The 26,255-nt window shown below is 56.9% G+C and overlaps 1 protein-coding gene across 2 annotated transcripts in view; it reads right to left on the bottom strand.

Moving 5' to 3' along the window:
* RALGDS (ral guanine nucleotide dissociation stimulator) overlaps positions 1 to 25,996 on the bottom strand; it is a 56,504-nt gene extending 30,508 nt beyond the window's left edge. The window contains exon 1 of one of the 2 annotated variants that reach the window (XM_071454408.1): positions 25,780 to 25,996. In XM_071454408.1, the coding sequence (XP_071310509.1) occupies positions 25,780 to 25,797 (18 nt within the window). In that variant the 5' untranslated portion in view covers positions 25,798 to 25,996. Of the gene's footprint in view, positions 1 to 10,796; positions 11,144 to 25,779 lie in introns of those variants that run through there. The other variant, XM_071454406.1, reaches the window with a different exon arrangement.
* Between the last annotated feature and the right edge of the window lie 259 nt (positions 25,997 to 26,255).

Below are 26,255 nucleotides of genomic sequence, written 5' to 3' on the forward strand. Positions count from 1 at the left end.
GTCCCCTGCCCAGGTGAGAGCACACGCAGGGCACCCTTGGGGACGTGCTGTGCCCCCACACTGCTGTTCCCCCTGGGGACAGGGATGCAGGCTGGTGGCTGTGTCACCACCCCAGCACGCCCAGACTCAGCTCCCTGAGCCTGCACAGCACCACTCATTGCCCTGCTGCTGTGAGGACATGCCTGGACACACACAGGGGAGGGAATGATGCCACAGAGCTGCTGAGAGGTCCAAGAAAAAAGTGATGCCACAGCACAGGCACAGCGAAGAAGCACATGGGGGTGATTCCTTGCAAAAAATTATTTTATATTCAAAGGCCAGCTTGAAAATGGAGCCAAACAGGTTGTAAGGTGCTGAGTTGATCTGAAGAGATACAGGTAGGGAAATAAAACAGATTTGCAGAAAGTTACCCCAGTATAGGAATAAGGTGGAACAGATTTAAATGCCAGATCATGGAGAGAAACAAAGCAACAGCAAAGTTCCACACACACAACATTAATAACACCAATAAATAACTGAGATTACTGAAAATAAGAAACCCAGTTAAACAGGAACAGAGCCCCTTAAGAGGGGATATGAAAAGGATGTTCCAACAATGGTTCTGTATCTCCTCTGACCGCACAAACGTCAGGGAAAGCATAAATCAAACCCCAGACACGTCGGGAGGCTGCAGGAAAGCCTGATCTGAAGTGAGGAGTGAAACCTTGGAGCCAGGCTCCAGCAGAGTGAAAAGCTGATGTGATTGAAAGCCAGCAGCCAAGAGAGGAGCCAGAGGGCAGGAGCAGCCTCAGGGATGAGGGAGAGGAGCTGCAGGAGGAGCAGCAGCAGCAGAGACACCAGGCAGCTGGACCAGCAGCCCCAGTGCTGACACTGCACAGCCCCTGCCAAGACATCTGGGCCAAATTCACCATGGGCTGGGCAGGGATGCAGTGAGTGGACATGAAAACATTGTGCTGTGACAGCCTGAGCACACACTTACTGGTGTTGGCCACGTGAGAGTCGGGAAAAGAGGATGGCAAGAGCTGGAAAGGGAAAGTTTCACTGCCCTGCCCCGAGCTGGCTATTGCAGAGATGAAACAAACAGTGACATGGCTGAAAAGTCAATTAAGGATTGGAAAAGTCTTTCAGTATTCCCAGGTATTGTTAGGCGCTCAGACAAAGGATGTTTAAAAAAAATTATTTTCCCTTTGGTAATTACCACTTTGAAATGTTTCCGCTCCACATTGTTTTAGAGGGGGAAGTTACTCCAGGGCCTCTCTCCATGGCCAGCAGAACTCTCTTTGTGGTGGGGGTTTTGGCATGGAGGAGCAGTGCTCTCCCAAACAATACTGTGTGCCAGCAGCTGAGGGCCAGGTTTGTCCCTCAGAAATATCAACAAACTCATCAAGTGCCACCAAGTCACACCATGGCTGAGTCTGACCACAGTGCTGCTGACCCTCCCAACTTTTTACTGTCGAGTCCATGATTTATGTTGTTTTTCCTTCAAGCCTTGGCTCTGGGAATCACATTGAGTGCCAAAAGAATTTCAGGTTTTATTAAAATAAAAGGTTATCCCATGAGCACTGAAACTACTTGTGTTGCTTCCTATGGTTTTGTGTCCCGAGACTGTTTTTGGTGCCTAAAAATGCATGAACCAAGAACGAAAATGTTTTTGCGGTTAAGTGTTTGTAAGAAGCATCTCCCACGTGGATTTGCTGGTGTCTAATAATACATGAACGCATGCTACAGCTGTTTTGGGGCATTTACAAGATTCTTTTCCTCCTCTCAACCGTCTCATTTCATCATCTCTAAGCACAGACTTAATTATCTGTGCGCCCTGAGCCAGATCTGCGCGACGCAGGTCGGCGGGTTCAGAAGTCATCTGGGGAGAGAGGGCACAGCCAGAGGGACACCGTGACAGCATCGGCCTGATTCGGGTAGGAAATTAGATTTTAAGCTCTTTCTGGCTCCCCTAACTGCAGGGAAAACAGTGAGGAACCACGACCCAAGCTCCTGCAGGAGGGTCAGGGAGCAGACAGTGGGACAAGCTGCTCCCCAAGGGGCTCACCCAGCCTCTCACAGCAGTGGGGCCCTGAGGGGCTTCTCCCCTCTTTGCCTGTGAGTGCTTGGCCTGATCCATCCCTTCCTGAGCTGCCAGCACCATTGCAGGGTGACTCCTTTAACCCCAGCAGCGAGAATCAGACCCACACCAAGGATCATTTCCCAATGCCACCCGTGCCACGCGGTCACGGAGCAGTGTCAGGGTTTCCATGACATGTGGGCACGTAACACGGTGGCACAGAGGGTGCCACCCAGCCAGGGCATGCACTGAGTCATCTCTCACAACAGCCAAACCCCTGGGGAGCTTCCCTTTGCCCCTCCTTGCCCCAGCCCTGGCTGAGAGTCACCTGTGACAAAGCTCCTTCCCAGGGCACAGCTGGCACTCGAGAGCCCCTGGGAGTGGAATTGTGTCACAGCTCTCAGACGGGCTCTGGTGCCATTCTGAGGCCAGCTGGGCTGTCAGCAGCAGCCAGGTCTTCGATTATAGATAAATAAACAGCTGGGGAGGGCTGGGAGGGCCAGTTCCCCCCAGGGGCTGTGGGGAAAAGGTGGAGCTGTGCCCACTTAACTCGTCTGTCTCCTCCCCTGTGCTTCCCGCATCCCTCCCCTCCAGACAGAAAGGGAAATCCGGGATTTTCAGCTGCTTTTGATTCCCTCTCGCTCTGCACACAGCTGGGTGGGGAGGGATTATTCTGCATTTCCTGACTCCAGACAGCTCCAGGGCTGCCCATGCGGGATCCCCCTGGGCAGGGGCTCCCCGATACTGCCAGCCCCCACAGGGCAGGAACAGCTCCTCCACCCTGCTTCCCCTGCCCTCAGCTCCTCTCCCCAGAGCCCCCAGAAGCGCCTCCCAGCCGCTCTGCTCAGCCAGCCCAGGCTCTGGCACCACAAACCACATTGCCCCTCCTTCCTCCCTCAGCTGCAGTTTCTAATTCACACTCGGTTTCCAGTATGGGAAGGAGAAGTGCTGGGAGGGCACTGTGATGAAAGAAAAACCCCTGACTCGCAGAGAATGCACACGGGAGCCTAAAGGGAGAAGGATGAGCAGAAAGGGGTTATTCAGGGAGATTTTTGGGTGCTGCTTTCCTGGCAGGCAGAAGAGGAAGCCCCCTCGTGTCAGGTCAGCACTGCATTTCCCTGTCACCCACATCACAGCCAGACACTACCAAGACTGTCACACCCAAACCAGCCTTGTTCTCCCAAACAGCTCCTCAAGACACCCAAACCAGCCTTGTCCTCCCAAACTGCTCCTCAATACACCCAAACCAGCCTTGTCCTCCCAAACAGCTCTTCAGTGCCTCCAGGTGAAGGGCCTGATGCTCACAGCTGCTCTCTGGGAGCTCACAGCACCCAAATTACAAAGGCAGCTGTCAGCAGGATGGGATTGGGTGTTTTCCCCTCCTGAGCTGTCAAGTGGAACCCAAAATCCTGCTGCCAAAAGCTGCTGCAGCCCCAGCACAAGCCCAGAGAAGCCAGGAGAGGAGTGAGGACACAGGGCTGAGGAGATGCCTGCACAGAGGTGACACAAGAAAATCAACAAATCAGATTTTGGATGCAAACAGCCTTTGAGGTTCCTAAAGTCAGGCCTTCAGCAGCATCTTTCTGGAGGTGGTGCCCCAAAGCCTGAGCTCTGGACCACAACACTGGGGTGCACTGTGTGCTGCCCTCCCCAGACACCACGAGTGATGCCACGCTCATGACTCCAGGAGCCCAGAGCTAAAAACACCAAATATCACAAGTTCTGCCCCAGCTGAACCAGCAGCCCTGCCTGTCCTGTCACTGTCATATGATGGGGCAGGCAGGAGGCTCTGGGGAGAACCAGCTCCTGGGGCAGCAGAGCCAATCCTTCCAGCAGTGTTGACACCACAAAGCTCTCCAGGTTCATGAAAGAAGCTGCACCTGACTGTCCCCTCTCCCTGTAGGGTTTTGCCACCTCAGGAGCAATTGCCCTGAAACCAAAGATGCTCTTTGCATCTCAACAGCATTGGCCAAATCGAGCTGATACAGACCAGGGCTTTTCTCAGCAGTATTTGAAGCTCCCATGGCTAAATCCAGCCCTACCTGGATGCAGCAGTGGTGCCTCTCTGTGCTGGGCAATGCCTGACAAAAGCAAGCTGCTCTCTGCCGTGTGATGGCTTTGGAGCCGAGCCAGAGCCCCGGGGCTCATCAGTGCTGCCCGAAGAGCGGCCCTGCAGGGGCTGTGTGTGACAGGAGGAGGTTTCAGCAATGCCACGGGGCCACCAGAGCACAGCTGGTGTCGGCTCTGTGGTGGCACAGGCAGGGTCCAGCTCAAGGCGTGCCAGGCACACTCAGGATCACCACTCTCAGCTGTCTCTGCTGCTGCACAGCCCCAGGGCTCCTTGAAACACGGGGTAATTACCTGGGGTCACCCCGGATGGAGTCCCTGGGTGGGAGATGCCCGTGGTTACACCTGTGCTTTGCTGCTGTGTTAAGGGTTGTGAGTGGGGCAAACCCTGCATTTCCCCTCTGTTTGCAGCTGGCACACTCTGAATCAATGGCTGTGCTGATGGCAACCTTGTCCCTGCCCCAGCTGCAGGACCTGGAATGGGAGGCAGGGCAGAGGAGGGGATGGAGCCACGGGCAGGCAACACCCACACCTCCAACTCAGCACCTCCGCCCAGGGAGGGCAGCATGGCCAGGGGCAAACAGTCCCCGTGCTCTGGCAAAGACCCAAAGCAGGCAGCAAACAGCCTGTGCTGGGCCAAACCAGTCAGCTAAGTGGATTTGCCTTATTTGGATTTGCCTGGATTTGCCCAAGCACATTTGGGCAGCACTGGCACCGCTCAGGGCACACTCCTGCAGCAGCTGCCCCGAGCCCTCTGCACAGGGACAGACAAATTGCACTGACAGGCCCTTAACTGAACCAAACTGTCAGAGGCAGCTGTTCCCTGCCTGATCTGCCGTGAGTCAGGGTGCCCAGCCCTGGGGCAGGGATGGAGCCAGCACCGGGACCTGGCTGTGCGGGGACCTGGCTGTGCAGGGATCTGGGTTTGCAGGGATCTGGCTGAGCAGGGATCTGGGTTTGTACAGATCTGGGTTTTCAGGGACCTGGCTGAGCAGGGATCTGGGTTTGCAGGGATCTGGGTTTTCAGGGATCTGGCTGTGCAGGGATCTGGGTTTGCAGGGATCTGGGTTTGCAGGGATCTGGCTGTGCAGGGATCTGGGTTTGCAGGGATCTGGGTTTGTACAGATCTGGGTTTGCAGGGACCTGGCTGTGCAGGGACCTGGCTGTGCAGGGATCTGGGTTTGTACAGATCTGGGTTTGCAGGGACCTGGCTGTGCAGGGATCTGGGTTTGCAGCCACCTCGGCAGCGCCCGAAAGGCTCTGCTGATCCCACGGGATTGTCAGGATGGAAATTGAGAGCAGAGAGAAAGAGAAGGCTGAAAGTGCAGGGAAGAGATCCCATTTCACTGGAGAGAGGGAAAGTGCAAGAGGCAGAGCCTGTACCGCCAGGAGAACCACGGCTGCAGAGTAAAAGCTGCACGAGGAGCAAATTCTCACATTGCCCTCAAGCTTCAGACAGAGAAGCTGGTGCTGAAGGATGGGGAGGAAGAGCAAAGAGGCAGAGAAACACTCCAGGAGGTCACCTTGAACATCACATTCTTAGCTAGGGACAGGTTGTAATGCCACCAAAATCAGAGGGTTGACCTGGATGTGCACCAGCTGAGGATGTGGCACAGGGTGTTTTACCTCATTTTCTCACAAGCACAGACCCAGCCAGGCCACTTAAAAAAATACATTGAAAATAGATAGACTGAACAATTCCTGGAAACATCAGCTCCTTCTGCCTCACAGTACAGAGAATTAGCCCAGCTTTAATTGCACCCAGCTTTAATTTAATCTCTGAGGGCAGCAGTGAGAGCTGGGCAGGCAACTCCAGCCCCTGCAGTGAGCACACGTGGGGTGACCACTGCTGTGGCCACACATGAGCAAGGCACAGACATTTGGTGAGCACCAGGCACCTCAAAACCTGCAGCCAGCCTGTCTCAGAGGTGACAGAGCCCAGGCAATAATGACAAGCCCTTGGCCAGCATGAGCCCCAAGACAGGCTGTACCCCAGGCAGTGTCAGATGCTGGCTCAGGCTCCAGAGGTCTGTGCTCTCATTCTCCTTCAGCAGCTCTTGTCTGCATCTACACCACCCTGCTACCTGCTTATTTGTAGTAACCCTGGTATTACTGGCCTGGCACTCCCAGGGCTGTGTTTCTCATGTTTATTCAGTGTGGGAACACGAAGACTCTGGATGTTTTAGCACCAGTGACCCAAACAGCAGCAACTGGGGACACTTTTCCCCATCCCTTTCAAACCAGTGTAAGGGCTCAGCCATCACACCAACTTTTCCCTCTCTGAGGCCTCACCCAGGGCTGGAAACAGGGATTGCCACCACCCCAAAAGCTCCTTGGACAGCACCAGCCAGAGGCACAAAGCAGTGTGTTCATGGCCTCATGGATTCAGAGCTGGACGTGCACGAATGGTCTGGGATGGGCTCAGCCCTCAGCCTTGCCAGGGCAATTCCCAGAAATCCCAAGACTTTACAGAGTGCTCCTAAGTCTCTGCCCTTACAGATGAGATTCGAACCTGGGAGTCTTTTTCCATAGTTTCTCGTTATCTCCAAAGAAACCAAGTGATGATTTGCCTGAGGGAAAAGGAGAGTTTGGCCAAGAGCGGGGATCGAGGGATTTGTTGTTTTTGACTGCAGCCGTGGTCAGGAAATGGTCCTAGAGCTCATTTTCGGCTCCTCCCTCTCGATAACATCTACCATATGCACGCAGTGGAAAAGAAACAGCCTTTGATACAGACACGGCAGACTTTGATTCACCACGGGGCCGTTGGCAGCTGTCACTTCAGCCCGGGATTGACACCAGCATCAGCTCCTGGCCCTGTTTGACTCCCAGTTAAGGCCTTTCCAGCCCCGATGGGGGAAGTAACACCATTCCCACCCAGTCCTGCAAGGATTAATTGGCTGTTTTATTGAGTGCTCCGAGGTGATACCGGGGCTGCGGACAGGAACAATGAAGACGGAAATTAGCAGCTCATTACTGCTGGTCTGAAAGTTTTCTTTCTCTGTGCCACAGGACAACGTTTCACCCACGATGCCCGGGTTGCAGGCAGCTAAAACTCTTAAAACTCCACCGAATGAGGTCTCAAATGCGGCAGGGAATAAGCCTGTGCTACAGCAAACCCGGGAAATAATCATTAGTTCCCATCTCCAGCTCCTCTGAGCCTGGCTCTAAGGTCAAACCAAGCTTTTATCTTCTCCTGTATTTCACTATGCTGAGGGGAAAAAAAATAATATTAGAGGAATAAATTAGAATGTGAAATGTAATTTAACTAATTAGCTCACTGGAGTGGAAAATATTTGCTAACCACTTTGAAGTCAGGCCGACTGCACTTATTAGGACATCAGAGAGGAGAAAGGAAGAAGGCAAAGATGGGGGGACCTCCAGGACAGGCTGAGGAGGCTGCAAGCAGGACAATGAGATCTTCCCCTGGTCTCTTCTCACTCTGCAGTGCTGGGAGAGCCCCGGGCTGTGCTGCTCTTCCCTGTCCTGCAGCAAGGGGGGCTTTCCCAGCGCTTTCCATCATGGCACAAGGCTTGTGACAGCAGCATGGCATCAACCTGGCGTGCCCAGCAGGCAGCAGGGATGCACTGGGAGCGGGCAGCAGCATCCCACGGCCGGGGACATCCCTCCCTGCTCCCTGCCAGCCCTAGCAGGGAGGGGATGTCGCCAATTGAGCTGACAAACAGCGAGCCATAAAGCTCCATCATGTCAGGGAACTGCCTGAGATGCCACAAAAAGCCGTTGTACCACTTGCAACAGCCTGCTCATTGATTTCCCCACCTTCCACGCGTAGAAGCTGTTGCTCTTTTATTAGCAAAGCTTTGGAAATTCCTCCCCATCGTAGCAAAAGAGGCAGTCTGGGCAATTTTGCAACTGCTGTGGCTGAATTATGAAAGGGGAGATTGACAGCCCCGCTGAAAGTGATGAAGGGAGGCAGAAATGAGAGCCTCCTCTGCCTGATACACAGCACCACACTGAGGGTACCCTGGGGGAGATGCCCACCCCCAGCCACCCACTGAACCTGGGCATGAGCACCTGCCTGCTCATGGCCCCCAAAGGAGACCCAGTCCATTGCTGGGGCAGAGCAGCTTCCCTGAAAAACGGGAATATGAGATGAGAACCCAACAGAGCTGCTGCCCTGGCAGAAGAGACTTGACCCAGAGGTTCCAGTTTTTGTGAGGTGTCTCCAGCCTGGGCTTTGCCTTGCTCCTTTTTGAAATCAAAGCTTTTCTCCCTGGGAATCCAGCCTGAAAAAGGTCAGTGGTGTGCTCAGTGAATGGGTTTGCAGCAGGAGGAAAGCCCATTTTTCAAGCCAGGCCCTCCCACAGGGATGGCCCAGATGTGACTGACACAGACAGAATCCTGAAAACCCCAGGTAATGCAGCCCCATAACTTTTCCCAACCTGCCTGTGTCATCTCCAAGAAGAAAGGAAATTAACGAGCCTGAAATAGAAATTAAAGCCCTGAAATAGAGGGGGAAATGCCAACACTGCTCCCTCCCTGCTGCCCACGCAGACGGGGAAGCGACGGCAGGAGATGAGCAGGGACCTGAGGGTGGGTGTGAGACTCCAAACCCTGCCTGGCTGGGGGAACGCTTCAGCTCTGAAACAGGAGGTTCTCCATCACCCCACAGACAAAAACACCACCCAGGATTTCCCTGCTGGGGAAATTCCCCGTCTGTGTTCTGCAGCAGACAGAGATTCCAGCGATTCCACTGTGGTCCTGCTTTCCAGGAATGGGAATTGAGCCTCAGAGCAGGGGGACGTGAGCGGGGAGAGGCAGAGCAGTCCCTGACCCACCTCCTGCTCATGGGGGCTGCCAGACAGTGCTCACCCCTGGGGGTTTCATCCCACTCTGCCCAGTGCAGGACAGGGCAGGGGGTGAAAGCACCAGTGAGCAAGGCTGGGAAATGCAAAAATGGGGATGCTGGAGACCCAGTGTGACCCCCCCTGGCAGCTGGAGTCTCCCCAGGGAAGCCCTAACAACCTCTCCCATCCTGCACTAATGCCCCAGGCATGACCTGAGGTCTGGGGACACCCTGATGTGCCAGTTACCAACCTCAGTGCCAGGACTGGCTCTCACCCAGCAGCCTGCAGAGGGCTCGTAGGAATTGCTAAAAACCCAACCAACCAAATGAGAAAATAACCCGGTACTAACATATTGCACAGCCCCCTTAACAATTACTTCTCTTTTCTGCTAAAAACCAGGAACAGGATGAGCAAGCAGAGGTCCCTGAGTGACCCAGGCCAGGGCATTCCCCGTGCCTGGTCCCAGATGATGCCCAGCGCAGGGAGGGAAGTGGGGAAGCCTCCACCTGTGTCAGGCAAACCCTGAGGATCCCCCTTGCTGCAGCAGGAGCTGCAGGGAAGTCCAGCACCAGACTGCACTGCTGAGCAGGAATGGAGATGGCCTGGAGAATCCTGGAGAAATCTGCTGCTTAGGAATGGAGCTGAAGGAGAATAAAGCACCCAGGCACTGCTTCACCCGCTCCATCCCCTGCTCCAGCCACCTCCCAGCCTCCCTCCTTGCCAGGAATGCTGCAGGAGGCACCTGCCCACCCCGGCACACCCCAGCAGCTCCGCAGTGGCCGCCACAGGTATCCTCATTATCCTCATTAGTGCAGCAACACTGTCGAGGCTGGCAAAACCCCCCGGGCCGTTTCTAAAAATAGGAGGCTCCCTGCAAGTCCCCTGTGCCTGCAGGGACACTCAGGATGCTGGGCTGGGGCTCCCCAGCCCTGCCAGGATCCAACACACCTCCCTGCAGGAAAGTGCTCCCTCCTCCCAGAGAACTGGGCTCATTTTTGTGCTCTCATTTCGCCTCTTTAGACACACAGACAATGCTGGAGAGAAGGTAGCAGTGATTGTGACAGAACAGTTGGTGGCCATGGAGAAAATCCAGATTTAAGGCTCCTGCAGTGACACTACACGCCCTGAGCACATACAGCAAGAGATGGACTTTCCCTGCTCCAAAAATCAAAGCAAGTTTGGCCTCAAATTTTCACAGCACCTGGATCACACCCTAAACCCTTACACAGGTGGGACATCGACCACTCACCACCCACCAGCCCTAAAAAAGCATCCCCCCTGATTTTGGGTTCCCCAGCAGCTTTATCCCAGGGTCCCTCATGCACTGTCAGACTCGGGGGGTGTTTCTGAGAGGGGCAGAGTGAAGGTGGCAAGAGGAGCCCTCAGCAGGAATCCCCTGACCCACATTGGGAAAGCTCTGCCTCCCTCAATGCTGCAATCCACACCAATTTTTGCGTGGTGAACCAAACCCTGCAGCTGCAGCAGGGCAGGACCGAAGCCCAGGGGTGGTGACAGGGACAGGGACAGCAGGCAGGGCAGCCACCAAGAATCCAGGGTTTCACGGGCAGCAGAGCCAGGACACGCACAGCAAACCCTCCCTTTTGCATCGAGCCACAACACCAGGAAGGCTTCCCCTGCCTCCCGAACCCCTCCTTTGGTTTTGGTGCCCTGGATTTGGCAAGCGCCACCGCCTGCCTCGGGATACGGCACTCGAGAGAGGAAACGGTCACATCTGGAGGCGGTGCCAGCTCTTGGCATCGTCAACTTTGCCACCACAAGTTCAGCACCCCCGGCTGGTGCCGGGGTGGGGTCACGGCCCCCGGCTGCCCCCGCACTCCCACCGTGTCCCCGAGCCTCCTACTCACATCGTCATCCTGCACGCTCAGGGGGATATCCAACATGCACATCTGCACGGGCTGCACCAGAGCCTTCTGCACGTTGAACAAAGGTTTCGCCTCCATCTTCCCGGGGATGGAGGGGCTGCTCATCCTCCTCCTCCTCCTCCTCTCTCCTCCGCCGGGAGCAGGTCCAGCCCAGGCGGCGAAACCGATCGGAGATATCTCTCTCTCTCTCTCTCTCTTTCTCTCACCCAATTTTGTCAGCACATCTTTCCAACAGCTGCTGCTTCTTGCCGCTCCTACGAGCTCTTATTTCCTCCCTCGCGAATCAAAGAGCGCCGAGGAGCCGCACCGGGAGCTGGGCGTGCGCGCCCGTCAGCAGCGCGCCCGTGTGCGCGCCCGTCCGCGGGGCTGGGGAAGCGGCCCCGCTTCTCTGCCTGCCCCGGCTCCCTCCCTGCCTTCCCCCAGCTTCTCCTTCCTCTCGGGGTGAGCTCGGCTCGGCTCGGCCCCGCCGGGAGCTCCCCAGCCTCATCGGCATGCGTGGCGCTCGCCGAGCCCGCGCATTGTCTCGGAGACGCACAACAGGTCCTGCCTGCTGCTGCTGGGCTGCGACTGTGATCAAACCGCGGCGCTTACAGCATTCCCCTCTGGCTGTTGTGACAGGCAAACAGGCAGGGCTGGAAGGATGAGAGGGTGTGAAACGGAGGGAGAATGAATGGTCGGAGCTGGAGCCTCCCCCTTTCTTCTCCCATCCCTGTTTTCCATTGTCAGGGGCAGGTTCAGCTCAGCGCCTTCCTGTGCTCCAAGGACCACAGTGAGGCTTAAATAATTCACATCCAGAGTGCTTGGGAACCTTGTGGCACTGAGAATGCAGCATGGCACTGAGAGACCATCAGTGCTGGTGATCACTTCGTCTGGAGCACAATTGTGGGTGGAAGGTTTTGCCCAGGTGAGCATTCCCAGGCGCCTTTCCCACCACAGAACCTGCGAACCCAAACTGGAGCTCTGCTAAAGGAAGCACGGCACAAAATCGGGTGTGAAAATCACCAAGAGCAGCAGTGGAATGGGTGTCTCAACATGGAGCAATTCATGTTATCACACAGATCACATGGGCGTTATTGCTCTCACAAACTGGAGGGAGCCTGGGCCAAGCCCATGAGCCACCACCTCACCCTCAACAGCTGCAGAGGCCGGGCCCAGTGGCAGGGAGGACACTCAGGGTGTCCCCTCCCAGTGAGGACAGCAGGACAGGAGCAGTTTGGTGGGTTCATTGATTCACACCCAACCAGGGGAGACACTGGGGCCAGCCACACACCCAACAGGGTGAGGAGGGTGAAATGCCAATGAAAATCCGCACCCAACAGAGGGACCAGGGTGAAATGCCACTGAAAATCCCAGACAAACAGGAGCTGATGTCCTTACACTGCCCTTCTTGCAGAGGTGACATTAATAGGATGGACAGACCCTGCACTTCCTGGGCGCTTTGGGGTGGTTTTGTGGGTCCCACTTTGAGGAGCCTCTTGCAGGGCCAAGGTCTGGGATTGTGCGGCTTTTCCCAGCTTTCCCAAACGCAGCCCTGCCCGAGGCCACAATCACAGCTCCAGCACGCCCGGGTGCCGGAGCAGAGCCGAGGAGCCCCGCTGAGCCAGGCATTCCTGCGGCGTTAGGTAAGCCCGGCTTGGCAGAGCCCCGCTCAGCGCTAAGCCAGCGCCCCGGGCTGACTCATCCTCGCAGGAGCCAGAGCCAAGAGCCGGGGTTAGAGGGGTCTCACACGCTCACAGACCCTCCCTGCCATCGCAGTGGGAGCTGGGGCCCTTCCCAGCTGAGTGTGGGTCTGGCCCATCATTCCTGGGGGAAATGCAGGATGAGAAAACCAGCCCCTTACATGCTGCAGGAATGGGAGCTAATGGGCAAGCCTGGAACAAGACCAAGTAGGGATAAACTCACCATAAATTAAGTTTTAAGTGGAAATTGGGCAGATTTTTCATCCACCATATGGCTGAGATGAGCAGCAGCGAGGATGAGAAGGCAGCACTGCAGCAGCCCCAGGAATGGATTTGCAGGGGAGGAGAGAGGGGGGATCACAGCTGGAACATGTGCACAAGGCAGAATGTCCAGGGCCATGCCCCAGCTGCTGACTGAGAGAATTTTGGCAACTCTTTTCAGGGCAGAGGGGCAGTGCCCCAGCCCTGGAAACTCCCTGGCAGTCTCTGTCCTGCTCCTTGATGATGCCTTGGTGACTCAGTGCAAAGTGCATTCCCATGGAGGACTGTCCCACATTTCACCAGCATCAAACCCTGCCCTCAGCACAGGCAGTGCCCTCAGCTCTGCTTCCAGGAAAGGTGATTCAAACCTGAGCTTCAGCCCCAGCTCGGGTTACTCACCTGCCTGCAACAATCGGTCAGCAGAGCTTGGCTTTCCAACAACAACTCTCCAGTAACAAGCAGGGCTTGGTCAGCTGAGATTGCAGCTTCCAAACATCCTGAGAAGGACACAGATTTCACATTCAAGTGCCAGAGTCTCCAAGGGCTACCATTCCCAGGAGCTCCTCATCCTGTTCAGCAGCTGATGTGTACTATGAGAACAGGAATCTCTGCAGAGGTGGTGTGGAGGTGTAGGAGTCCTGCTGGAACCTGCTGGTTCCCTGGTTTCTAGGGCTTCCCTGGACTTCCAGGGCTAGGGACAGACTCAGAGGTTGTCACACACCTCTGCCAGGGCTCAGTGTGCTCTGCTGGCCCCTACAGCCCAGTGACCTCCCAGCTGGCAGCCATGAAGATGCCAAAAGGGACAAGCCTTCTGGAAAAGTCACAAACCACACAGGCAGGCTGCAAAGGAAAGTAAAATTCCGAGTGCAGAGTCCCAGGAGGGACACCAGGCAAAGGAGCAGCAGCAGAGGCTGGGGAAAAGAAGAGATGCTCCAGAGATCCACCCCAAACCAGCAGGAATGGGACATGGTGGATTGATGGCACATGGGAGCTGCTGTGCAGGGAATGCTTCAGTCAAAGGCGAGCAGCCAGATGTTGTGGGCATTCCCACAGCCCCAGAGATGGTGGGGAGCCTTCCCCTCCTCTGCTGGGGCCAGCTCATGCATGCCCACCCACCAGAGTCCCCATGCACCTGCCCCAGACACTGGGGAACCCTCAGTGAGACAGGAGAGTGGCTCTGAACCCTTCCCACTGGGAATGGGAATGGAACAGTCCCTCAGTGAGACAGCAGAGTGGCTCTGAACCCTTCCCACTGGGAATGGGAATGGAACAGCCCCTCAGTGAGACAGCAGAGTGGCTCTGAACCCTTCCCACTGGGAATGGGAATGGAACAGCCCCTCAGTGAGACAGGAGAGTGGCTCTGAACCCTTCCCAGTGGGAGATCTGCAGCAGAGACACAAAACAAACCCCACTGTCAAACCAGCCCAGACAGGATGATCCCACGCAGGGGTTTGAGCAACAGCTTCACCCTCCTGCTCCCCCAGCCTGGCTGATGTGAGCACAAACCCTGCTGGGATCCCAGATCTGCCAGCAGGAACCATCCCTGAGCAGGAAAACAGGGGAGCCCTCCCCTCTGGCACAGGACTGAGGTGCTGCTGCAGCCCCACAGGCTCCAGGGTGAGGGGAAATCTCCTCCTGGTGCTGCCTCTGGAGGACAGGGAAGCCCCAGCTCAGGCTCTGATGTTTCCCTGTTTCATTTCACTCTGGAGCTTTATTGTGGCAGCTCCAGCTGAGCAGATAAAGCCCATCACAGGAGCTCAGTGCTTAGCAACCATTACTGGGAAAATACTGTTTTCCAGTAAGAGTCTTGGCAGGAACAGAGCAACTGCAGGGGAAATTCACTGCAATTCCTATGCTGGGTGCATCCTGCTCCCAACTGCTCTGCTGCTGCCCCAGGGACAGAATGGCTCCTGCACTAGGACATGCAGCCATTCCTTAAGGTGCAAACAGCCTCTGTCACCCTGCAAAAACATCATGAACCCCTGCATAGGTGAATGCAGCTTTCAGGGATAAATTCATGCACAGGAGGATCTTAGCACCCAGCACTGCTGAACATTTGGGATGCCCCACAAACCAGTGACCAAGCTCTGCCATGAAGCTGGGCATTCCTGACACCCAGTGACTCACAAAGGAAGGCTGACTCCAATGCTTGATGTCAAGCATCAAAGACACCCACAAAATGAAAGAAATTCCCCAGGAATTACAATGGTGAGTTTATTTTTCAAAGGAAATTGCAACCCCATGCCCAAACATCACAGCATCCTGCACCACAGTGAGGTACTTGAGAGAAATGACACAAAACCTGCAGGTTTATTGTCACTGTGTGAGGCTGATAGAAAGGCAAAGGGGGAAAGAAAGGGCCGTGACAAGTAAATGGCAAATGGAAAATCCCAACAGCTCTTCCCTTTTGACACTTCTCAGTAATAGAAAGAGGAAATCTGGTTTCAAAACCACAGAAATCCCAACCAAACAGCATTTCTCTGGAGAAATGTGGTGTTCACAGAAAGCCTGTGGGTAGAGCAGGAGAGAGGCAGACATGGAGATGGAGCCTGGTGGGATTTCCAGGAGACCACGTGCAGGTAGGATACCTAACTGAAAATCAAAATCACCTTGACATCCAAGAGGGATTTCTAATGGGATACACACAAGCACCCACAACCTATCTTCTCCCAAACTAATTGTGGGAATAAATCCCATTGATTTGAATCTGCATCATCGTTTTTAGGCTTTTATTTGGAGAAGCCACTGTCATTTTCCTCTCAGGAGGGAGCAGGCCCAGCCCGTGCTGCACCTCACACCTCTGGAAAGCCTGTCTGGCATTCAGCATGCTGAATAACTTCCCCATGCTCCCCAGAATAGATACATATGCAAAATTAATTCCCAATCAAGCCCGTGCAAAGCATGAGACGGCCTTTTAATAGGTGCAGAGCAGCAATTACCAGCGTGGAGTGAAAGCCAACAAGCATTAAAGCAGGGGTGGGGGAAAACCAATTAAGTTTCCTTGGGATTCCTCCACACATTTGCCACACACTTGAGGGATTCTCCATTTTCCACGCTCCCCTGGGGGCTGAGTGTGTCCCCGTGGGGAGGGGGACACATCCCCTGCCGCGGTGCCCAGGATGCAGCTCGGTCTCCATGGAGACGGTCACCGCAGCAACGGGGCTGAGAGGATGCAGGGGTGTGGGAGCGTCAGGGGCTGCACGGTCGGGACGGATGGAGATGGGAGATCTCTGCAGCCAGGGCTGGGAACTTGGGGTTTATTGCAGAGGGCCTGGGTGCAGGGCCCTGCTGGGAGCTGCCAGCCACAGCTCAGAGCAGGGCTGAGAGAAGAGAGGGGGAGAGAGGATGAGAGGGTAAGAGAGTAAGGGAGTAAAAAAGGTAAGAGCGTAAAAGGGTAAGAGAGCAAGGTTCCTGTTACAATACAATAAATCTTCTTCTGTGTTGAATATTCTGATTCTCACTAACCAATCTAGTATAATATACAAATCCTATAGCATTTCCATACAGCCTATAAGAATCATTACATTACCATACTGTGTTACATTTTAAACCCTAAAAACTCCTCTTTGGGCCCTTCTGCCAAGCTGTAGGGTCTGCTCTGACCCTTGGGCCTGTCTGCAAGCAGAGGGTGTTGTTCCATCAAAAGGGGATCACCTTCAGGTGGCCATGCCATTGTTTTCCAGTTGTTCAGTAACTGAGGGATCTCAAAGCTTGCTTTCATTTCAATCTCACTCATAGTTTCCATATTCTCAAAATCTTTTCCCAGGCAATCATATTGATAAGGCTTCCTGTCTCATCTTCCCCAACACAAGGGCACCGGGACCACGGCTCCCGGCTGGGGAAGGGAGCAGAGGGAACCCACACGACATTTCTGCTTCCCTGGACACATTTCTGCTTCCCTGGACACATTTCTGCTTCCTGAACGGGGGAAGGGATCTGCTGCCCGCGGTGCCCGGCGGAGCTCGGTGCCGGGGATGCCGAGAGCTCTCCCGGTGGGCAGCGGAGGGAGCCGCGCTCGGGGCTGCCATGGCAACACTTCCCGGGGATTCCAGGGAGCTGCGGACAGGGATCAGGCTGGGAACAGCCCTGCAGCAGCCCCCGGGGGCGCAGAGCTGCTCCAGCAGGGGATTCCTGCCCTTCCACCCTGGCACAGCCGTGCCAGGAGCGCTCACACAGGGTGGGCAAGGAGCCGGTGTCCCTGGGCAGATCCCCTCTCCCTCCTGCCCCGTTCCAAGGAGCCGTGTGGACAGGACCACAGAGCTCCTTGCAGTCCGTGGCTGCTCCCATCACCCGTCCAGGCTCACCCCAGGATGGTTTCCCACCAGACTGAGCCCTTTCAGTGACGGCTCCGTGGTGTCCCCACCCCAGGTGCAGCACACGGGGAGACCCGGGCGTGGCTCTGCTGCCGGGAAATCCCTGGCACAGGGCTCACACCTGCTCAGTGCCCAGATTGCTGGGCTGGCTGTGCCCTGCCCCTCTGGCCAGACACACCTCAGCCTTTGGAGCTGGCACTGCAGGATGATGGCACAAACTGTCATGTGTGTCCTGCAGCTCCAGACCTAAGGAAAAGCTTCATCATATCCCCAAAGACCAGCCTGCCAGGGCAGCCTGCAGCACAGGCAGACTGGGGACAGGAATGAGCTCCCAAATGCCAGCACATCCTGTCCCTCTGGGGCCAGCTCCGGGCCTTGCAGGGACCAGGTGGGCACAGCACAGGTGACAGCAAGGCTCAGCTGTGCCCACCCCAGCCCAGCTGCTTCCACTGCAAATACCATTGCTGGAGAAGACAAAGATGCCAGGGGGACACAGAGCTGAGGGTATCAGTGAGCCAGGACCATCCCCACTGTCACCCAGGGTGATTTTTCCACAGGGACTCCTCCCAGGTGCCAGCAGGCCAGAGCAGCAGCTGTGTGTGGCAGGAGCGGGCTGGCAGCAAGGCCAGGGCACCTCTGTGGGCACAAACCTGCAGGCAACCAGAGCTGGTGCCCAGCACACCCTGCAGCGCTTGCCAGGCATGGGACACCCACTGATTCCCCCACTTGGCTGGGCCCCCAGCACCAGGCAGGGCTGTTCCCTTCAGCACAACTTCCAGGGCCCAGCTGGAGCTGAAACAAACCCAAAGGAGGAGCTGCAGCCTCCCCAGCCCTGCAGCTCGCTCTGAGGGTGCTAACACAGCCCAGCTCCTCCCGTGCTGTACCCCACATCTCCCATGGCCCAGGGCTTATCTGCACATCCACACCTCTGCTCCTGGCACACGGCGAGCCCCGGGCTCCAGAGATAACAGACACGGCTCTGGCAGCCTGCAGGTCCCCAGCCCTGAGCCAAGGGCTCTCCCAATCCTCCCTCTTCACCCTGCAGCCTCCAGGGGTTAAAGGAGCCTTCACCACGTGCAGTCCCCTCTCCGGCAGCCAAGGGGATGGGAAACACTTTTTGCACGGCCAGATTCCCGCAGCAGGCTGATTTCTCTGGAAGTTTCCCTGCAGCTCCCCACCCTCGCACTGCGACAGTGAAGGTTCCGTGGCTTTCCTGGCTGCAAGGGGAGCCTTGGGCAGAGCTCTCCCTGCTGGGTCAGACACAGACAGAGAGGCATTCCCGCCTGGAATCCCCTGCGGCAGGGCAGGGACACGGCAGGGAGGGGCTGAGCACGGCCCGGGGCTGTCAGCGCTGCTGGAGACAGCCCAGAGAGCACCGAGACCCTTCCTGACCTCCCTGGGGGCTGTGGCCAGACCCGCCCTGGGCTATTCCAGACCGGCCCCTGTGCAGTGAAACGTGCAGGGAGGGGCTGGGAGCCTGCTGCATGCTGGGGACAGCAGCTGGGAGCTCCCTTTGCATCACAGAAATTCGTGAATGAGCCCATCCTGCCGAGCTGCTGATGTTACTGAGAGCAGAGGCAGAGCCCCCCAGGCATTGCAGAGCAGCACCTGCTCTCAGCTCTCAGGCCAAGCCATCGTTTTTGACGGCAGAAAGGGAAAATTGCTGGGTTCCAGGGATTCCTGTGCACCAGCCCAGCAGCACACACAGGAGCTGGGGAACATCCAGCACCTTGGGATAGACAGGGGCTGCATCAATATCCTGCCTGCCTGTGGGATCCCAGGCACTGCCCCAGCTGCATCCCTGCAGCTGGTGGGACACACAGTGGATTGGGAGCAGCCTCTGCATTTCAGAGAATCCCAAACTGGACCCACAAGGATCATCAAATCAAACTCCTGGTCCTGCCCAGGACACCCCAACGAGCCCACCCTGTGCTTGAGAGCATTGTCCAAGCACTCCTGGAGCTCTGGGGCTGTGCCCATTCCCTGGGGAATCTGGGCAGTGCCCAGCACCCTTTGGGGAAGAACCTTTCCCTGATGTCCAACCTAAATCTTCTCAAGCCAGCTCCAGCCATTGCCTCAGGTGCTGTCAGTGGTCCCCAGAGCAGAGAGATCAGAGCTGCCCCTCGTGAGGAATGTGCAGACATCAGTGTGTCCTTTTGTCCAGCCAAAGAGCCAAGTGCCCTCAGCCACTCCTCAGATGGCCCCACTGGACCCTTCACCATTTTCTTTGGAAAATGCTTTATCTCCATAGATATCTCCACAGATATCTATCTCCACAGACATCTCCACAAACTCTCTCTGCACCCATGAAAAGCATCCCCCATAGTAATTGGGAATGGGTATGACTGGCTGCTGAAAACAGCACTGAGCTATAATTACACCAAGAATCTGCATCTTCATCCACAGGGTGATAGGGAGTGACGTCTGAAGTTTTGCCTTTGTTTTGTTCAAGCAAAACCCAACAAATTTGATGCACAAATCCATTTTTACAGAAGCAAGGAATTTTCAATTCTTGGCGTTCAAGAAGGAATTTGGTCCAAACACTTTCCAATAGCTTTGCATCTTTCTTTTCCTTATTTCCAGGAGGCCCCAGCAGCGTGGGGGACACCAGGGAGGGGGCAGCTCGTCCCCCCTTCAGCAGCCCTGGCCACACAGCCCTGCTGGGCTGGGCTGTAAATGGGATGAGGCTCATTCCCAGGGGCCCTTCATTGATTTCCATTGCCTGACGACAGGAAAGCTTTATAATCCTATTAACTAAACACCCTTCCAGGCAGCACTGGGAGGAGTGCAAAGGGAGCTTGTGTAACCAGTCAGAGCCACCCTGTGCAGCAGCCAGCCCCAGGAAATGCCCCAAATGCCCCAAAAAGCTGGGCTGTGACACACAGAGTGGCCAGGGAGGGGTCAGCACAGGGAAAATCTGGAAAAATTTGGAAAATTTCGTGGGTCCCACCATTCAGGACTGTGGCTGTGCTCCTGTTCCTTCAGTTCAGGGCCATGGCTGTGTCCCTGTCCCCTGCAATTCAGGGATATGGCTGTGCTCCTGTTTTCTGTAATTCAGGGAATGGCTGTGACCCTGTTCTCTGTCATTCAGGACCATGGCTGTGCTCCTGTTCCCTGCAATTCAGGACATGCAGCAGCCCCCAGGTGTGCCCAGCCTGTTCCTGCCTGCCCTGGCCTTTGCCAGCCCCCCTGGCTGCCCGTTGTGATTCACACCAGGGGTGTCACAGCCCCGGGCAGGTGAGGAGCTGTGGGACACCGCCAGAGGGACAGGCAGGAAACCCCGGGTGGGAAATGCGCCGTGGGATGGAGCCAGCGGGGCTAAAGGAGCAGGGCAGGGCGGCTGCCGGGCACTTCAAAGGGACCTCCTGGCTGTGCTCAGGGATGGCCTCGACCTCCCCGGAGCCGGCCGGGCTCCTCCAGGGCTTTGCAGGGTTTGCTTCCTGCCGCCAGCCCCGGGTGTTTGTTTATGGCAGGGGAGTGGGAACGGAGTGGGACTGCACGGAAAAGGAAAGATAAAAAGGGACAGCGGAAGTCCTGAGCAGCCCGTGAGGCAGACTCGGGTGTGAGCAGCCCAGGGAGAGCAGGCTCACATCCTGAATCCCAGCACAGCATCACCCCCAGGCTGTGCCAGCCACCTGCACATCCCCTCCAGGCTGCCTGGGGTGCTCCTCCAGTGATGCCCCCAACAGCACTGCCCAGCCCATGGCAATGTGTGCACCACACCTCACCCAGCTTCTCCCTTTCTCTTCTAGACCCTACAGGGAACTCTGCAGGCTGTCTGGAGTGCTCCTCCAGTGATCTGAGCAGCCACTGCCCAGCCCACAGCAATGTGTGCACCACACCTCACCCAGCTTCTCCCTTTCTCTTCTGGACCCTACAGGGGAGTGTGGGGCCTGATCTGGGGTGCCATCCCACATGTTCTGACATCCCACAGCTCTGCCACCATACCTCAAGCTTCTGATTTTCTCCAGGGCAGGACAGACCAATGAAGGGCTTCTCCACCCTCTCTGACCCATCAGGCCATCACTGCAGCCCTTCCTTCTCCCCAGCCCCTTCACCCTGCTTCCCTTGCCTCCCATCTTTGGAACCTCTCTGCGGGCAGGGTGGTGAAGGACACTGAATTCCAGCTGCACTGATTCCATGTGAGGCTCGGCAGCCCCAAGCACAGGAGCCCTGAGGGGCACAGCAAACCCTGCAGGGGCTGTAAATCCGTGCAGAGGATGAACTCCTGCTGCACTGCACGGCCTCGAGGGAGCAGAAACTCTGTGATCCCACAGCACCGAGCTGCCTTTGGCGTTGGCTGATGTCTCCAAATCCCCAAACGCTGCTCTTGACCTGCAGCCAAGGCGGGGATGTCGGCACAGACAGCGGGAATCCGCTGGGACACCCGCGGGGCCTTGGGAGCCGAGAGGTCCCCAGGAACCCCGGCCCCTTAAAACCGCAAATCCTCGAGGAAAACGGGGGGGTGAGCCCCAGGGCAGTCACACAGGCTGGACTCGGGCGATCCCATCGGGAAAAGCTGTCAACATCTGCGGGCTCCCCCAGCGCAGCCGGCGCCGGATGGATTTGGTTCGGGAGCACCCAAACTGCTGGCACAGCCGGATGCCAGGGCTGTGCCAGCCCCGGGCACTGGAAGGAGCTCCTGGATGCGGCAGCGGCTCTGCCTGGCGGCCCCAGGAAAGGTCACGGCCGGTCCCTGCTGGTCACAGACTGCTGGGGACAGCTGGGACACGGCTGGGCTGGTGACAGCGGCCACAGGCATCAAAGGGAACGCGGGATCAGGGATTGCTTTTTATAGGAAGGACGCAGTGATTGACGCGGGCTTGCTGGGGTCTCCCACGGCGGCTGCGGGGCTGGAGCCGAGATCCCCTAGGATGGAGCCGGCATTCCCCCCAGGACAGAGCCGGGATCCCCCCAGGATGGAGCCGGGATCCCCCCAGGATGGAGCCGGGATCCCCCCCAGGATGGAGCCGGGATCCCCCCCAGGATGGAGCCGGGATCCCCCCCAGGATGGAGCCGGGATCCCCCCCAGGATGGAGCTGAGATCCCCCCCAGGATGGAGCCGGGATCCCCCAGGATGGAGCCGAGATCCCCCCAGGATGGAGCCGAGATCCCCCCAGGATGGAGCTCAGATCTGTGTCACTCAACACACACACACGGCTCCTCCTGGCCGAGCAGTGCTCGCACACCGAGCTCTGCTGTCCCAGCTCAGCCCAGTTTGGCGAGCTGGGCTTTCCCAAGGAGCCGGACTCCGGCTCTGTCCCCGCTGCCATCACCGCTGACCCTTCCCAGCGCTGGGAAAGCGAACCCACGGCAATAACTCATCGGGAAAACAACAGTGCCATCTGCTGCACGGCCCCGCCGGGCTCCGGGCAGCCCTGGCCGGCCCACGCAGGGTCACAGAGCCTGGCAGTGCCACCGGGCACAGCACAGCCCCGGGCAGCACCATCACTGCAGAGGGAAGGCGGCCCCACAGCTGTCCTGGCGGATGCCACAGCTGGATGGCCCCTGGTGTGCACAGAAAGCACTGGGCAGCAGGATGAGAGGCAGAGCAGAACGTGCTGGAGTCCATCTGGTGACTGCAGAGTGTGAAGGACATGGAGGAGGGAATGGGCTCACTCAAAGCAGGCAAAATCCCTCCTTCTCTATCAGCCCCTGAAGCTGAGACCCATCTTCCATCCTCTCCACAGGCAAGGGGAGGGGGAAGAGGGAAGCAGCCCCTAACACTCACCAAGACTTGATGAGCTCCTTCTCACCACCCTGAGCATCTCCTTTGGAGAGAAATCCCAGATCCTGGCACTAGGCACCGTGCACTCCCCCAGCTGTGCTGCATCACCCCGATATCCCAGGGAAACTCCAGGCGGTGGGGACACCTGGGAGGGCAGGGTCAGCCTGAGGGAGCTGGCAGCAGCTCCTCTGCCCCTCCGGGCTCAGCACCTGAGTGCAGTTTCCAGCTGAGCAGCCCTGCCCCACGAGTGGTGGCAGCTTGGTGGCAGGTGAAGCAGTTTCCCTGCACACACTGCCTGGGAAGCGTGCTGGCATCCCCGTCAGATGGGTTGCTATAGCAATGGGAAAGGTATCAGAAGCAAAATCCATTTTGATGGATAGTGCAGATTGCTCTGGAGATCACCACCTGAGATCAGAAGCCCTGATTGCCCTGATCAGGTCCAGCAGTCAGGCCCCATTTAGGGAATGACAGAGTGAAAACACTACAAGGAGATGGAAAACACAGCCCCAAAGTCCTGAAAAGCCCCTCATTTCTCCACTGAGCAAACTGGCTAAGAGATAACCCACTGCACCGAGCTAGGGGATGTCAGATCCATCATTACAACATCCCAGAGATTTATTCTGGAGCCTGCAGCAGTCGCTGCATCCTCTGCTCATGTCTGATCAGCCCAGGCACACAGACTCAGGCTGTGTGAGTGGGAGCTCCAGATGGAGTGGCTGAGCCATGCCGAGGAGGGACTCTGCATCCCTCCACCTGCTCCTCCCGGCCCCTGCTGCCAGCTGCACCCTCCCTCGCTGTCACTTGTTGCCAGCTCGCCCCCCCTGCCCCTGCAGAGCAGCACCAAGGGTTAACTCCGAGCCCTGGAGCCGCTTCAGACACTGGGGGCAGATGAAAGGGAAGAGACGGCGGCGAATGCAGCTCCCGCCGAGCTGAGCTCCCTCCTGCCCCCAGCCAGCCCAAGGCTGCTCATCCACCATCTGCTCCCTTCTCCCTCCCGAGCGGCCAGAGAGGGACAGAGGGGATGAGCCTGCAGCCCTGGGAGCTTGGATCGGGATGGAAGCCACCTCCTGACCCAGCTCAAGAGCAGGTTTCTGTTTTAAAGGCTGAAATTCAGCCCTGCACGTGAGGCTTGGCTTTCACATGTCGGGACACCTGGAACGACGCACCTGCAGCACTCAGAGATGAAAAAAACCTCCCTGTTTGCTCAGCTTATTTACTTTGCAACACTCAGTTTCAGCACTTGTTTGTGTGGGTCTTTCCCTTAGCAACCAGGGAGAGGAACATTTATAAGGCATGAAAAATGTAGCTGTGCAGCCCTCAGAACTGGCAGGGTGCGGCTGCAGCTGGAAATTCCTCTTAACTGGTAGCCACAAACAACGGGACCTCAATGAATTGCACCCCTTAAAAGGCAGAGAGGCTCATCCCCTTCAGCAGGAGGAACCAGGACTTTAAACCTCTGCTCTCCACCCATGCAGGATCCTGGGCTTGGAACAAATATCTCTACGTGCCTCAGTTTACCCATATAAAATATACCTATAAATAAATATATAAAATATACCTATAAATAAATATATAAAATATACCTATAAATAAATATACAAAATATACCTATAAATAAATATATAAAATATACCTATAAATTAATATATAAAATGGGGTGAGCATAAAAACGTGACAGGAAGACTAAAGCTGAGAGCTTAATGCAAAACATTCTGTAGGATGCCACATGCACTCCCCAACCTGGGAAGCTTTGAACATCTTTTTCCAGACAACCTTACACATTTAATTTTTTGCATCTCCCAGCAAGATCAATCTTCCCACTCCATAATGGCAGAAAACTCACGTTCATGACCCTGCGCAGGGTCAGGACCCAGACTCCGGTATTTTGGTTGCCAATCCCCTTTTCCAAAGGGACATTTCACCATCCAGCACACACTGGTGTGGCACCAGGGCCTGCCTCACACAGGGGTCCCCAGGAGAGCTCATTCAGCTTTTGTTTTTTGGGCCGGACCAAGGTGAGTGAGGCCCAGACCAAAGAGACCCAGAGGGTGCAGGAGGCAGCTCTGGAATGCACGTTTTCCAGTCCAAAAATGGATCCCAGCCCACTTCTCCAGCACAGCATCAGCCCTTCCCTCGATTCATCCCTGGTCTCCAAGGAGCCATTGCTGCCCACTTACATTCCCAGCACCCCCCCAAGGGCAGCAGCACAGGCCCCCCTTCCCAGGGATGGGACCAAACAGCAGAAGAAGAGGAAGCAAAAAGTCGGAGGAGCATCAGGACCAAACCCAGAGTCATGCTCTGCTGCCATCCCCAAATTTCATCCCTTTGCTTCATCCTCCCCTACCCCAAAAGCACCAGGGGGTTTGGGAGCGCAAAGCTTTAGCCCAGCCTCGGCTCGATTGCAAAGCTTTAGCCCTCCTTATCTTCTTTGGCCTCATAAAAACACCAGGCAGAGACAAGGGAGCTGCGGATGCCCCCTGGCCTGAGGGGTGCCAGGGGAGCCGGCCCTGGCTGGGCACAGCAGGCGGCAGCGCCGGCAGCATCGCAGCGCAGCGGCTGCTGCAGCATCGCAGCGCCCTCAGAGCCTGTCCCAAACCACGTCCCTCGCGTTCCCCATCCTTCAGCTCCTCTTCTCCCAGCCGCATTAATCATTGCACAAACAGAAAACGAAAAAATCAACCGAAAAACATTGACAAACAGACTTCTCTCCGCTCCCTCGGCAAAGCTGCTGCTTCTCCTCCGCAGACCGGGGGCCGGGGCTGCTGACACGGACAGCGACCCCGGCCCCAAGAGACAGCAAGGGACGGCCACCTGCAGCTACAGAGCCCGGCGAGCCCCGGCAGAGCCCCCCGGCTCCGCGCCCCCATCGGTCACGGCCGCGGACACGCGTGGGCCGAGGGCTCCGCGGGGAACGGAGCCCGGCAGCACCGACCCGACCCGGGGCAATGCGGGGGGACGGAGGCGGCCGTGCCCCTTGCACTCACCTGGCTGTCGATCATCATCGTGCCCCGCTCATAGCCCCGGGGCCGCGCTCAGCGCCCCGCCGCGCTGCCCGGCGGCCGGGGGCGATGCTCCGAGCCGGCCATGGGGCCCCGCCGGCCCCGCCGAGCCGCCAGCGCCGAGCGCCGAGCGCGGCCGGGAGAGCCGAGCTGGGGCGGGGGCGGGAACGGGGCGGGAACGGGAACGGAGCGGGGCGGGAACGGAGCGGGGCAGGCTCGGCTCCGCCACCGGCAGGGAGGGGGCGGCCCCCGGCTCCGCCCAGCCCCGGTACCGGGAGGGGGGCGCGTCTGCAGCGGGGACAGCCGTGGGCACCTCTTCGGTGCCACCCCTCGGGGTTTTCGGGGTGTTTGTTTTCCCCCGGCAGCCGTGGGAAGGCAGCGTGCAGACCCCGCTGCGTGCGGCACCAACAGGAGAAGAGCTCGGGACAGACGCCCCCCGGGCTGTCCCGCTCAGGAGGAGA

The sequence above is a fragment of the Agelaius tricolor genome, unplaced genomic scaffold (assembly GCF_023055355.1).
Source record: "Agelaius tricolor isolate 1412-34295 unplaced genomic scaffold, bAgeTri1.0.p SCAF_38, whole genome shotgun sequence".
NCBI classification, from domain to species: domain Eukaryota; kingdom Metazoa; phylum Chordata; class Aves; order Passeriformes; family Icteridae; genus Agelaius; species Agelaius tricolor.